General features: G+C 41.3%; 1 protein-coding gene across 3 annotated transcripts in view; it reads left to right on the top strand.

Moving 5' to 3' along the window:
• The window catches only part of AOPEP (aminopeptidase O (putative)), a 342915-nt gene that overhangs the window by 109130 nt on the left and 221341 nt on the right, over positions 1-12444 (top strand). For all 3 annotated transcript variants that reach the window (XM_066604087.1, XM_066604085.1, XM_066604086.1), the window contains exon 6: positions 5870-6059. In XM_066604087.1, the coding sequence (XP_066460184.1) occupies positions 5870-6059 (190 nt within the window). The remainder of the gene's footprint in view (positions 1-5869; positions 6060-12444) is intronic.

The raw sequence follows: 12444 nt of genomic DNA, 5'->3' as shown, positions 1-12444 counted from the left end.
AAGACTAAGTTACTACAGAGAAGACTTCTATTTTCAAACCGCATCTGTGGAGCCATTTACCCCTGGCCAGGGTAAACCATTTATTGACTGTGGTAATTCTACACTGCGCACACAATATTGTGGGCTCCCTATTCACAAGGTACAGACCAAGTAATAGTGTTAATCAGATATCAGTAAACTGTTTGTGTTGTATTCTAATATTACTGTAATATGTTTTTGCCATATTATTCCTTTTAGTACATTCAATAATCTATTGTTTGTTCAACTGAACAGGTGTAAAGCCTCTCCATCACCGGTGTCATATTCTGCACCTGTTACATGCTATCACACTGTCGTTTGGCCAGCTTCTACCCTCATCGTCTCCGACCCCCTACTCTTGTAGATTGTCAGCCCACATTGGCAGGATCCTCTTTCCCTCTATATTAGTTTGAGACCTATATAGGTCAAGTTTATTATACTGTTTTTTGTTTTATGTAATTAAACCCCATTTCTCGTATGTACAGCACCTTGGAATGAATGGCAGTATAACATAATAATGGTAGTATGCCCAAACTGTAGCAAAACACTGTACAATGTTGTCATTACTAAAACAATTGGCTTGCTGCTTGCCTAAAAATGTTGCCACGTTCAAAATTGTGCATAACAATGAGTCAACTGGAACAACATAGCGGGAGACTAGAACATTTACATACTTATTAATTGTGCAGATAATTGCTTGTCATTTTGGAACTGATACAGGCTGGCTATTTATTTTCCAGAATATTAATTGCAGGATGGATTTAATCATTGTTTAACCTTGCAGTTTGCTCAGGTTACTTCTCCAGAGAGTTCAATTTTCCAGAATCCCCATTGTAGACCTAAATAAAGGCTTTGGATTTTAGTTACAGCTATTTCAGGCTGTGGGGGTGGGTTCTTTACCCTTAACGCCCTTTTACATCTACTTATATCAGGCTTTTTATAGGCAGTGATCATTAAAGGGGTTTTCCTATTACTTAAAATTGCTCCACAGGCATTCTGCATTCCTCGTTGCTGCTCACCAGGGCATGTGACTGCTGCAGCCAATCACTGGCCACAGAAGTGACCACCTATAACCAGTGATTGGCTGTAGCAGTCATGTGTGCTGGTCAGCAGCAATCGGGATGTACAGAGTACATTTTAGGTAATGGAAAAATCCCTTTAAGATTGTCACTCATTAACTTGGTCTTTGACACATGCTGATTCAGGCTGTGGGGAATGGACGATTGTTTTTTTCATCCTCATTCACTTTCATTGTTGTCAGCTTCACATTTCCCATTATACAGGGAGATGTACTACCGAGAAGAATGAATTTTCCGGCTGTAAAAAAAGCATTTGCTTAATCGATGGTTGATCGCTTCCCTGTTTACGCAAAGGTGATGATCAAATAAATGGACGTTCTAATGAATGCTTGTTCACGATCATTGGCCTGTGTGAAAGGACCTTTAGTCCCTGCAAGGACATAAGGACTTTGCCAGACTGCATCCCAAGTTGGAGTTGCCCAGAATATTTTCACTACATTTAGGCTGGGTTCACAACTGGTGGAATGTCCACAGTGGACTTCCCGCTGCAGATCAGCTACGGAATGCCTGCCTCCAAACCCATGCCATTTGATGCAGGTTTTAAAGCGAGTTTCATCATGAATTCCTGTGTGGATTTCACCCCCTCATTTTTTTTTTGACCTGGACAAATGTTCTCATAGAAACCTTGTAGTAATTATTCTCGCATAGGAAGGCTACAAATTGAGTCAAATTTTAAACCTCATCTGAAATTATCGTAGATTCCATAATTGCTGCTAAATATAACGCACCCACTGAATTTTTCAACTTTTTTGTATGAGTTAATTAAATATTTACCCACAGACCCTAAACTGTATTTTTTTGAAAGCAGACAATACCATGTGGAAAATCAGCAACATTAACAGTAGCAGTATTTTACTAAATCTCATCTAAATGCTGCAAAAACATTCCACGGCTTGATAAACGGTGTAGATTTCACATCTGCAGCATGGGAATGTGCAGTAGATTTCATCCTTTGCAATGGGCAAAGTGAATTTTGCAGTAAAGCTGCATTTAATGCATGCAGATTTTGCTGTGGGTTCATCATGGATTTTCCATTGTGGAATATACTCATAGTCAAAAAAATCAAGCATCTGGAAGGAGTTGTCAAATTCGACTGAAACTTTCTATGTGTGATTGTAACATTGTAAGTAAGGTATAAAAGAGCAAAAGGATAATTTATTGCAGAAAACTGAACCCTACAAGGGAGGCGCTAGTACCCTGTTGTACCGCCTCTGGCTTGGATACAAGATGTGATATAGGTGGGCATGGAGGCTCTAGTAACCTGTTGTACCGCCTCTAGCTTGGATACAAGATGTGATATGGGTGGACATGGAGGCTCTAGTACCCTGTTGTATCACCTCTAGGTTGGATACAAGATGTGTTATGGGTAGGCATGGAGGCTCTATTACCCTGTTGTACCACCTCTAGCTTGGATACAAGATGTGATACAGGCGGACATGGAGGCTCTAATACCCTGTTGGGCCGCCTCTAGCTTGGATATAAGATGTGATACGGAAGGGCATGGAGGCTCTAGTACCCTGTTGGGCCGCCTCTAGCTTGGATATAAGATGTTATACGGGCGGGCATGTAGGCTCTAGTACCCTGTTGGGCCGCCTCTAGCTTGGATGCAAGTTGGATTCAGGCGGGCTTGGATGCATACAGGTTCTGTATGGTATCCTGCGGCATATCGGTCCACATTTGCTGTAACTGAGCCTCCTAGATTGTGCAAACTTGTAGGTTGCCGAGGTTGGCATGCCAGATGGTCCTATACATTTTCTAATAGCGATAAATTTAGCTCCTGGGCAGCACATGAAAGTATGGCAATGTTGTGGAGGCATTCCTGTGACACCCTTGCTGTGTGCAGCCGAGCATTATCCTACTGACTGCGGAATGTCCTGAATATATCGCTGAGCTGTCAGTGTCCCACATACCAGGGGTGGCCAACTGTCGTATGCGATGACACCCCAGACCACCACACCAGCAGTGGAGACAATGTGCCACTCAGGGGCATAACTATAGGGGATGCAGGGGATGTGGTTGCACCCGGGCCCACGAGCCTTAGGGGCCTCACTTCTGCATAGAGGGAGCCCAGTACTATGAATAAAGCATTATAGTTTGGGGCCCCGTAACACAGTTTGCATTGGGGCCCAAGAGCTTCAAATTACACCTCTGGTGCCACTCCACAGTAAAGGCAGGATTGAGGCGCTCACACCTAGGTATTCAGACACACAGCCATCGTCAGTGCCCAAACTAAACATGGATTAATCGCTTAAGACAATCTGGTTCCACTCTATAGCAGGCCAGTTCCGTCGTTCACGACATAACTGCAAACCGAGGCAGTACACATAATGGGCGCTGTGAGACTAAATGTCCTTCAGCAAGGCACCTAGAAATAGTCCCGACAGACATAGGGGGCTTTAATAATGGCGCCATTTATTTCTGGATGGCAGACAAGAAAACAGTTGGAGCTGCTCGTGCTTGTTAGACAATCCTCTCTACTGGTGGTCTGTAGGGGGCGTCCTGAACCCAGTCACCTTGTTTGCCCTCACACATCCACTGGTCCCAAAACCTCATAACAGTCTGGTCAGAACGGCCCAGGTGACAGACAATTCGTTGATATGACCAACCAAGATTCCCGCATACCAATAATGTGCCCCTCACAAACTCTGTTAACTGGGCAAAATCTCTTCAATTGCATCATAGAGGCGTCTAGTGGTCAACAAGCTCTGCACAAGTAGAAAATGAGGTCCACTAAACACATGTAGCCTCTGAGAGCCTTTTTGTAGGCCAAGGGTGGAACTACTTCTAGGGCCTCAGATGGCAAGCCTGTTCATCTAATCACGCCACAACTTTAATCATTTGAATATCTGCCTGAGATGTAACTGCATGCCGAGTTTTGAAGCAAAATTACAAACCCTTCTTGGTGCTGGATTTTTTTCTTTTTGACAAAGTGTGTATGTCCCATGTTTGAGAAACCCTAGCAAACATTTACGTTCAGAAGCGCCTTTATGCAGCTTTGCATTTTGTGAGCCTTCTTCCCTAGTCCTGATCATTATCGTAATGCATGTCGTCCTATGAAGATATTCCGTTCCACTGGTTAAAAATTGATGTAGTGTTTTTACGATGGTTTGAGTGCTTGACATGTCTGACATCACTGCGTAATCCAAATGCTGTTAAACATCTAAGTGCTTGAGTCAACAAGCAGGCTGATTAAGCAGAAGAGGTAAGTTGATGAGCAACTGCTCATCTTCAGTGCTTCGGCAATCATACACCAAATGCTATACAAAGTCACTGCAGAGAAGCTGCAAAGACGTTTTTACAGTTTTAATATCAAAGGCCTAGGCCTGCTAGTGGTCCGACCCTCAGCAGCCCACCCAGCCAGTTGAATGAAGGGTCGCGTCCATTTCACTTCATTGGGAGTAAGGGCTAATTCACACGACCGTATGTTTACTACATATTATGCGGCCTCCGTACGCCCCTTGTGAGGCGTGGTAACTTGCAGGCAATCTATTACATTGTCTTACGCAATTCCGCTTACATTGCATAATATGTGAGCTCAAAAAATAATGCAGTATGTATTTTGTACGCGAGATATAGCCCATTGTTTACATATGGGTGGCAGGTATACGCGTCATGGCTAAGCGACAGCGAGGGAAATATAGAAAAAAACAAAACAACATGACAGCATACGTAGGTATGCGATCATGCGCAGTATAATTTCGCTGCCATACGTGGCACTATGCAAGGTTGCAGCCAGTAGCACAGCTGTAAAAACGCTGTAAAACGCAGCGCTTTACGCTTATGGCCTAAGTTACAGCAATGGAGTTCACCACAATGCTAAGTATTGTTCTGCGTTTGGGTAAAAACAATTAACAGGATTTGCCACGGCCCGGCCACTTTATTCAGCGGATTGTGTGTGTGTGGGTGGGGGGGTGTTAAACCGACTGAAATATAGATGAATGGTAGGTCATTAATTGAGATGAGCGAGCGTACTCGCTAAGGACAATTACTCGAGCGAGTATTGTCCTTAGCGAGTACCTGCCCGCTCGGAAGGAAATATTCGGGTGCCGGCGGGGGAGAGCGGGGAGGAACGTAGAGGAGCTCTCTCCCTCTCCCCCTCCACCCTGCTCACTCCCGCAACTCACCACTTACCTGCGCCGACACCCGAATCTTTTCTTCCGAGCGGGCAGGTACTCGCTAAGGACAATGCTCGCTCGAGTAATTGCCCTTAGCGAGTATGCTCATCTCTAGTCATTAATATTAAAATCCATGCAAACCCTTCCATTTCCGATGGGTCATTCTCCACACAGGCTGCTCCTTCTTATCGGAGAGATGTTTAAGGAAATGTAATTTAAGGCATTGGAACTATAATACTTTGATAGAGAAGGGCTGGAAAAAATGATAGCTTCTAATGGTGTAAAAATAGAAGAACGGTGGAAATAATTGTATTCCTATGTAGTTAGATATATATTTAGAGGCTAACACAATATAGACAAAACAGCCTGGATGTCTACTTTTCTTTCTCCCTGTTGCTATTAGCATTGACTGTTATACATATTCCACTACGTGTACCTGAAAAGCTTGGATTTGCTTTTCCCACTATTACATTAAGATATATGCGTAGTAGTTATTTTGAGTTGGTGTCTCTGTTTTAAAATTGCTTGTCAGAACTTGGCACTCATTTGTGAAGGATAATATGACAAAGCTAATAAAGAGCACATAATAGATGAGATGTTCATGCTGCCACAAGTTAATGCCTAATATGTAATTTGCTCTCTCTTTCTACGACCCAGCCCACACATTATCTATCTATCTCAGAGTGTACTGTCTGGAAGGAATCAGCTCTGCACTTCACGTGTTTGCCATGAAATCGCACATGCTTGGTTTGGGTTGGCCATCGGTGCACGTGATTGGACGGAAGAATGGATAAGTGAAGGATTTGCTACACATCTAGAAGATGTATTCTTCGCAAAGGTCCTAAAGGTAACCCCTTCCAACAAATCGGATGCTTATGTGTGAAATTGCAGATTACAATAAACCTTTTTTTAGTCAAATTGTGGTTGTATGTTCGTGCTTTAAAATTGTTTTTTTGCTTGTGGAATTAGATGATGAGGGATACATGTAAACTACTGTAGGTGTCCCTTTTGCATGGAATGTGTCATAAATTTTAGTTTTAGAGACAAATGTATTTATGCCAGTGTATTTCAGGCTGAATGCCACATTTATCAAAACTCTGTACTACTTTTTTTAACATATGCAACCCTGTCAGAAAGTGCCTTGTGTTCCAGAATTGAACACAGTATCACTCCTATATCAAGATTTTCTGCCACTTCTTGTCTCTATAGAATTTGACACACACATATATCTTTGGCTTCTTGTATTTGCAGAACCCTCCTTACGTTTTCCACACTTTTGCAAAATCAGTCCTCTTCCATTCATCAATAGAATAATAGAAAAAGGATATTATATAACCTACTAAAAGCAATCCAGGCTCTTTACTCCAGTCCTTCTGCAAGAGTGTTGGTAGATGGGGCAATTTCTAAGCCCTTTCAAATAACAAATGGCGCACGCCAGGGGTGCCCCTTCTCCCCTCTATTGTTCGTTTTGGTGGTGGAACCTATGGCAGAGACAGTAAGGATGGCACAGGAGGTGGGAGGCTTCTCGATAGGAGGAAGACAAGGCAAAATTGGACTATTTGCAGATGATGTTTTCCTGACCTTGACGAACCCTTTAACATCCTTGAGAGCGATTAGTAATATTATCTTAAAATTTAGTTTGGGCTCATATTACAAATTAAATGTTAATAAACCCCAAATTCTAGGCGTTAATATAAACCAGTCTTTAAAAAGCGAAATCCAGAAGGAGTATCCTTTTGAGTGGAAATCCTCGATTACCTACCTGGGGATTACCCTGTGTTATCCTGTTCTTGACATGGTTGTGGCCCATCTAGACCCCCTACTTATCTCCACTCAGAAGGAGATAGGATTGTCGGGGAAAACTGAACCCTCCTGGTTGGGCAGGGTGGTACTATATAAGATGGTGATGCTGCCAAAAATTCTATACTATTTTCGTACCTGACCCCTCCCAATCCCTCACGCTACTATAGCAGAGTTTCAAAAACAGCTCATGAAAGTTATTTGGAATTATAAAAGACCTAGAGTCGCATCTACTATACTTTATCTTCACCGAAGATAGGGAGGGTTGGGAATTCCCAATTTGTAGTCATATTATCAAGCCACAAACGTGAATATGTCCAGTTCATGGTTAGATGGTTCTCAGAAAATAGCATGGATCCATATGGAAAGGCACCTAAATGGAAGCAGAAATCTGGAGTCGGTTCTTAGAGCCTCAACATTGAAGGTGCTATACCCTAAACTTTCCTCCTCCATTGATGTACATAACCTTTCACCACCCATGCAGACGACCCTCCAGGCCTGGAATTTATGCACCCACAGACTTGCGCGGGATCCCAACAAAGTGTCTCCCAAGTTGCCTCTAGAGACTCTCACTTATTTTGTTCCTAACATATATGTGGGGAAGTGGATCAGATAGGGCATTAAGTGTGTATTGGATTTGTTAGAGGGTAGGGGGATTATTCCCTTTGACGTCCTTAGAGATAGATTTAATCTCTCTTTCGGTGACTCTCACAATTATTGCCAGATACACTGCTTTCTTACACGTTCTCAGCTAGGGGAATGCAATATTCCCATGAAACCAGCTGTTTTATTCTCCAAAAAGGATCCGTCACAGGGATCATTAACTAGAAGTTATTATAATATTTTTTCAGGGGATATAGGATCAATAAAGAGAGCCCACTTGTTGAATTGGGGAAGGGACCTGGGTGAATGCTTCTCCCCAAAACATTGGATTGCATCATTCAATTGGGCAAATAAATCCACCCTACGTGTAAACCTTCTTCAAACTCACTACAAGTTGCTAACTAGGTGGTATTATACTCCCTCCAGATTGTCAAGAACTTTCCCTAAGACCAGTGATGGATGTTGGAGAGAGTGCGGATTGGAGGGAAATATTTTCCACTTATTTTGGGATTGTCCCAAGCTATATGTCTTTTGGGAGGAGGTATTTCAAACTCTATATAAAGTAACGGGGTATAGGATTCCAAAAAATCCAAAATTAGCCTTACTTTTTATAAATTGCATATGTAATGACAGCCAAAATTGCTTTGACTAGGAAGTGGAGATCAGTTACCCCTCCCACTGGAAGGGAACTTTACTGTATCATAGATAAACATTGTGTATATGAGAAATTACATGCAACGGCGAATGACAACTTATCAAAGTTTCACTCAACTTGGAATCCGTGGATACGCTTCACTTCAAAATACCCCCCCCCCCCCCTCCCTCTCCTTTTCTTTTCTATGTGATGAGAGAGTTATTTGAGGCTACTATAGGAAAACTATAATTCTCAATATAAGAGATCCTTATATGCAATTAAAAAACTTTATTGAACCTATGGCTGTAGTTGTTTACTGTTTTATATGTTATCTCTTCACAATATGGCACTGTGTTGATGTAACTTGCAAAAACTCTAATAATGATTTTGAGAACAAGGATATTATACATTAGCATATCATCACTAAAGGTTATTGTTGCAGACTTTCTCATTCATCATAATTTGGCTTACAGAAATCCATGTGGTTTCCACCATAACAACACTATTCAGATGAATGAAAAATTTCTGCAACAAATCTGCCACATGTGACTATAATTTTATGTGTCAGGCATTGACTTACAGAGAAGCTCCTTTTTCAAATGAACAGTGCCGTCTTAACAGCATTATGGGCCCTGGGCAAAGCAGTGTACTGGGGCCCCTACGACAACTGCTCACAGGAACAAAATTGTAAATTGTCTATAAATTTAAAATATATTTATTTTATTGGCGCTTCCAACAAAATTGGTGTTGAAGTATTAAAAACATGCTGTGCAGCAACAAATAATCAACATGATTAAAGGGTTATTCACCTGGAAAACTCGGGAGGACGAGCGAGTTAGTAACCAGCGACCTAGACCGGAGAATCGGAAGTCCAAGTCTCTAGGGTCTATCTTCCTCTTGCACCGTAGACATCTCTTTGTTCATAGTGCCAGGATACCTTACGCTAGAAAGTAACGAGACAATGTACTTTGCTTCACAAGATGATCTACACATCCATTCGGCGGGAAATCTCCTTTTTATCAAAAAAATTATGGATAATTTACAAAAAGAATTATGGGTAATTTGAAAGTGAAACAGAAAGTGACAAAATAAAAGTCTTCACACATGACATAGACAGATTGGAGCCAAGTTCAAATCCCGCCACACAATATTATCATATATGATACAAGGTGCAATGAAAAATTAACACATGTAGATTAGTATGGGGCCCCTTTGCTTGTGGGGCCCCCAGACAAGTGCCCATCAGGCCCATGCATTTAGATGGCACTGCAAGTGAGGAAATTGATATTAGGGAGAGCAGACATAGGGCGCTCAAGTCCGTCTCCCCAGCAAGGCTGAAGACACATAACAACAATGTGGGGACTGATTTACTGGTGTTTTTAAGCATTTTTAAAAATACTTTAAAAGTTGTCTAATAAATGAATTGTAACATATGCATATACCCAAAGCTCTTCCTTTTTTTTTTATCCAGGCCCATGCCCATTTCCAGAGCCATAAGGCTGGTAACAAGATTTCTTGTTACAGAGATGAATCAAAGGGGGTGATGATGTTGGATCTATTTACTTGTGACTCAACGGCACTATTTTTACATTGTTAGACAGTTGCCAGAAAGCACAAGCCCTGTTCTTTTGGAATTTCATTTGTCTGTGGGCATGCCGAATAACAGCTATATTTTTGAAATAACATGTTTTGATGTTTCATGGCCTGTATTTCCACTTGGAAACGCTGCTATCTGACTCACTTATGGTACTGACATACACTGTGGATCTAGGGCGGATCCATCTTTTTGTCTTCCCACTGTTTTGGCATTTGACACACAGTTATTTATTTCTTTATGGAATCAAAATGAATATTACTTCACAGCTTGTCTCTGTAATCATTCTCTGCTCTTCGGACGTTCTTCTGCACTGTCTGTACGATGGAATGTATAATCACTGTTCTTAGAACCTACTACCTGTGTCTGTCTGCTTTGAATTTGTAAAATGCAAAATTTTGCTAGTCTCACATAATGACATATCAGATATATGCCATTCCCTCAGATTTAGGTATGTTGTGCAGTTTATGAGTGCATTACTGTATTGCCATTTCCCAGTGAAATCCATAATTATTGCTGTTTTTGGAATGTCTTCATAGTAATCTGAAGCATCGGAGTTCTATCGGCTTATATTTTTTAAACTACTGTAATATATTATAGAGGGAAGTTACTAATCGATTTGTGCCAATTTTCTGGTATAAAGTCACAGATTTTGGTTCATACTTTCTTTGGCAGATATATGCAACTTTTTCAATGCTCTGCCCCTCTTTAGTGGTTAGTGGAAGGAGCAGGGCCTCCATGGCCCAACACATTGACTATGATTTACACCATGATGTGTAAATTAAAGTGTAAATCTACTCCAAGTTATAGCTGGTGTAGATTTCATGTGCCGGGGCATGGAAAGCCAAAGATATGCTATATTTATTAAGAAGTGTGGACCTCTTTATTAATTTGACCTATTTTACTCCAGCACACTTGAGATTACAGTTGGTTTATGAGAGGCCAATCTTAATACACTACGCTCTATGGATTTCTTCCTTGTAAGACACATACACTATTTGAAATAAATATAATTTGACCCAAAATTCGAACCTTCTTAACAACTACAATTCAAAAAAGGGAGGTTATATTGATAGATACCACTTTGCCTATATCTCTCTTAATACAAAATGTTTCCATTGCCATCCCAACTCAAATCACTCACCTGTTAAGTCATATAGTTACTGTACAAAGTTATGAAAAGGTTGACCAAAGAGACGGGTCCATCAAGTCCTACAAAGGTAATTCAGATGAGTACCTCTCAGAAGCGAATACCAGTTGCCTCATATTGGGAAAACATATATAGCAATGAGAATAAATCCTGGATCAATGACCCATTATCAGTATACTGTTACATTTTGTGATGTTATGTGAACTATCACAACATTGTATGGCAGAGAGTTCCATTGTCTCATTGAACTTAAAGAAAAAAAAAAAGTTATCATCCATGATGGTAAAACCTTCTTTCCTCTACGCACAGAGGATGCCCCCTTGTTATGGCTGCAGGCCTAGGTATAAACGGATCATTTGTTAGATCTTTGTATTTTCCATTAATATATCTGTACATTGTAATTAGATCGCCTCTTAGCTGACATTTTTCCAGACTTAATGACCCAAAATTTGATCACCTTTCTTTGGTACTGCAATCCACCTGTTCCCTTCATTACGTTGGTCGTCATCCTCTTCACCCTATGACTTTATTTGCATGGCGTCAGCTGCCTAACATTTGTTGCCGAAGTTAAATTAGCCTTACTGCCCACCAATACCCCCAAGTCTCTTTCAGAATTAGTTTGACCAAGTGTTTTTTCTTAAATACATAATTGTAGAATGCATTAAATTCATTCACATTCTTCAGTGTTTGCCACAGTTCTTTTAGACCTTCTCGGGCTCTGATTGTGCCGTAGACATCATGGGAAATCATGGCTGATTGGGTGTAAATAGATCAAGAAAATGCCTTCACAACCACCATCATTCCTTTTACATCAGCCATTAAGGCATCTTACTTTAGGCTTTCTATGGGGGTCCCATGCTGTCCTAATATGAGAGCTCAGCTGTTTAATGACAGCCAAGCTCCTGCCATAACAGCTGGGATCAGAAGAAGCCCTGTTCCTGACTGTTTAACCCTTTGATCGTTGCAGTCAAGAGTGACGACAGCACGATCAAAGGGGACTCCCCTTTTCAGTCGAGTCACCGAGTTTTCGGGTGACATAATCCAGGACTGGGGGACCCCTGTGCAACCAGTCTTGTGGACCTAAGAAGAACCATAACAGGCCTGGCTTTTAAGAGGTTAAAATCCATTAAAACGAAAGGGTGATATAAAAAAAAATCAGAACGACTTTCTCGCAGGTTATTATGTTAACTGAAAGCACAGTATGTTACTAGACATACATTATTGTCAGCAGTTAGCATTGAGCACCGCACATGGCTTTCCATGGCTTATGAATGACAGAATTTTTTGGGCCCATATGTGCAGAAGTCCGATTGCTCTTAGAGGATGTCTGCCAAATGGGAAGCAGTGAAAAGGGAAGCACATCTGTCTTTTGTCCCCATCTTCAAACTCAAGTGTTATCTGAGAGTATGTCCTAATACTAACCCGCATTTAGTAATAACATGGAAACCCTC

Source organism: Eleutherodactylus coqui, chromosome 5, assembly GCF_035609145.1.
Source record: "Eleutherodactylus coqui strain aEleCoq1 chromosome 5, aEleCoq1.hap1, whole genome shotgun sequence".
Classification (NCBI taxonomy): Eukaryota; Metazoa; Chordata; class Amphibia; order Anura; family Eleutherodactylidae; genus Eleutherodactylus; species Eleutherodactylus coqui.
This window is presented reverse-complemented; position numbering and strand designations above follow the sequence as displayed.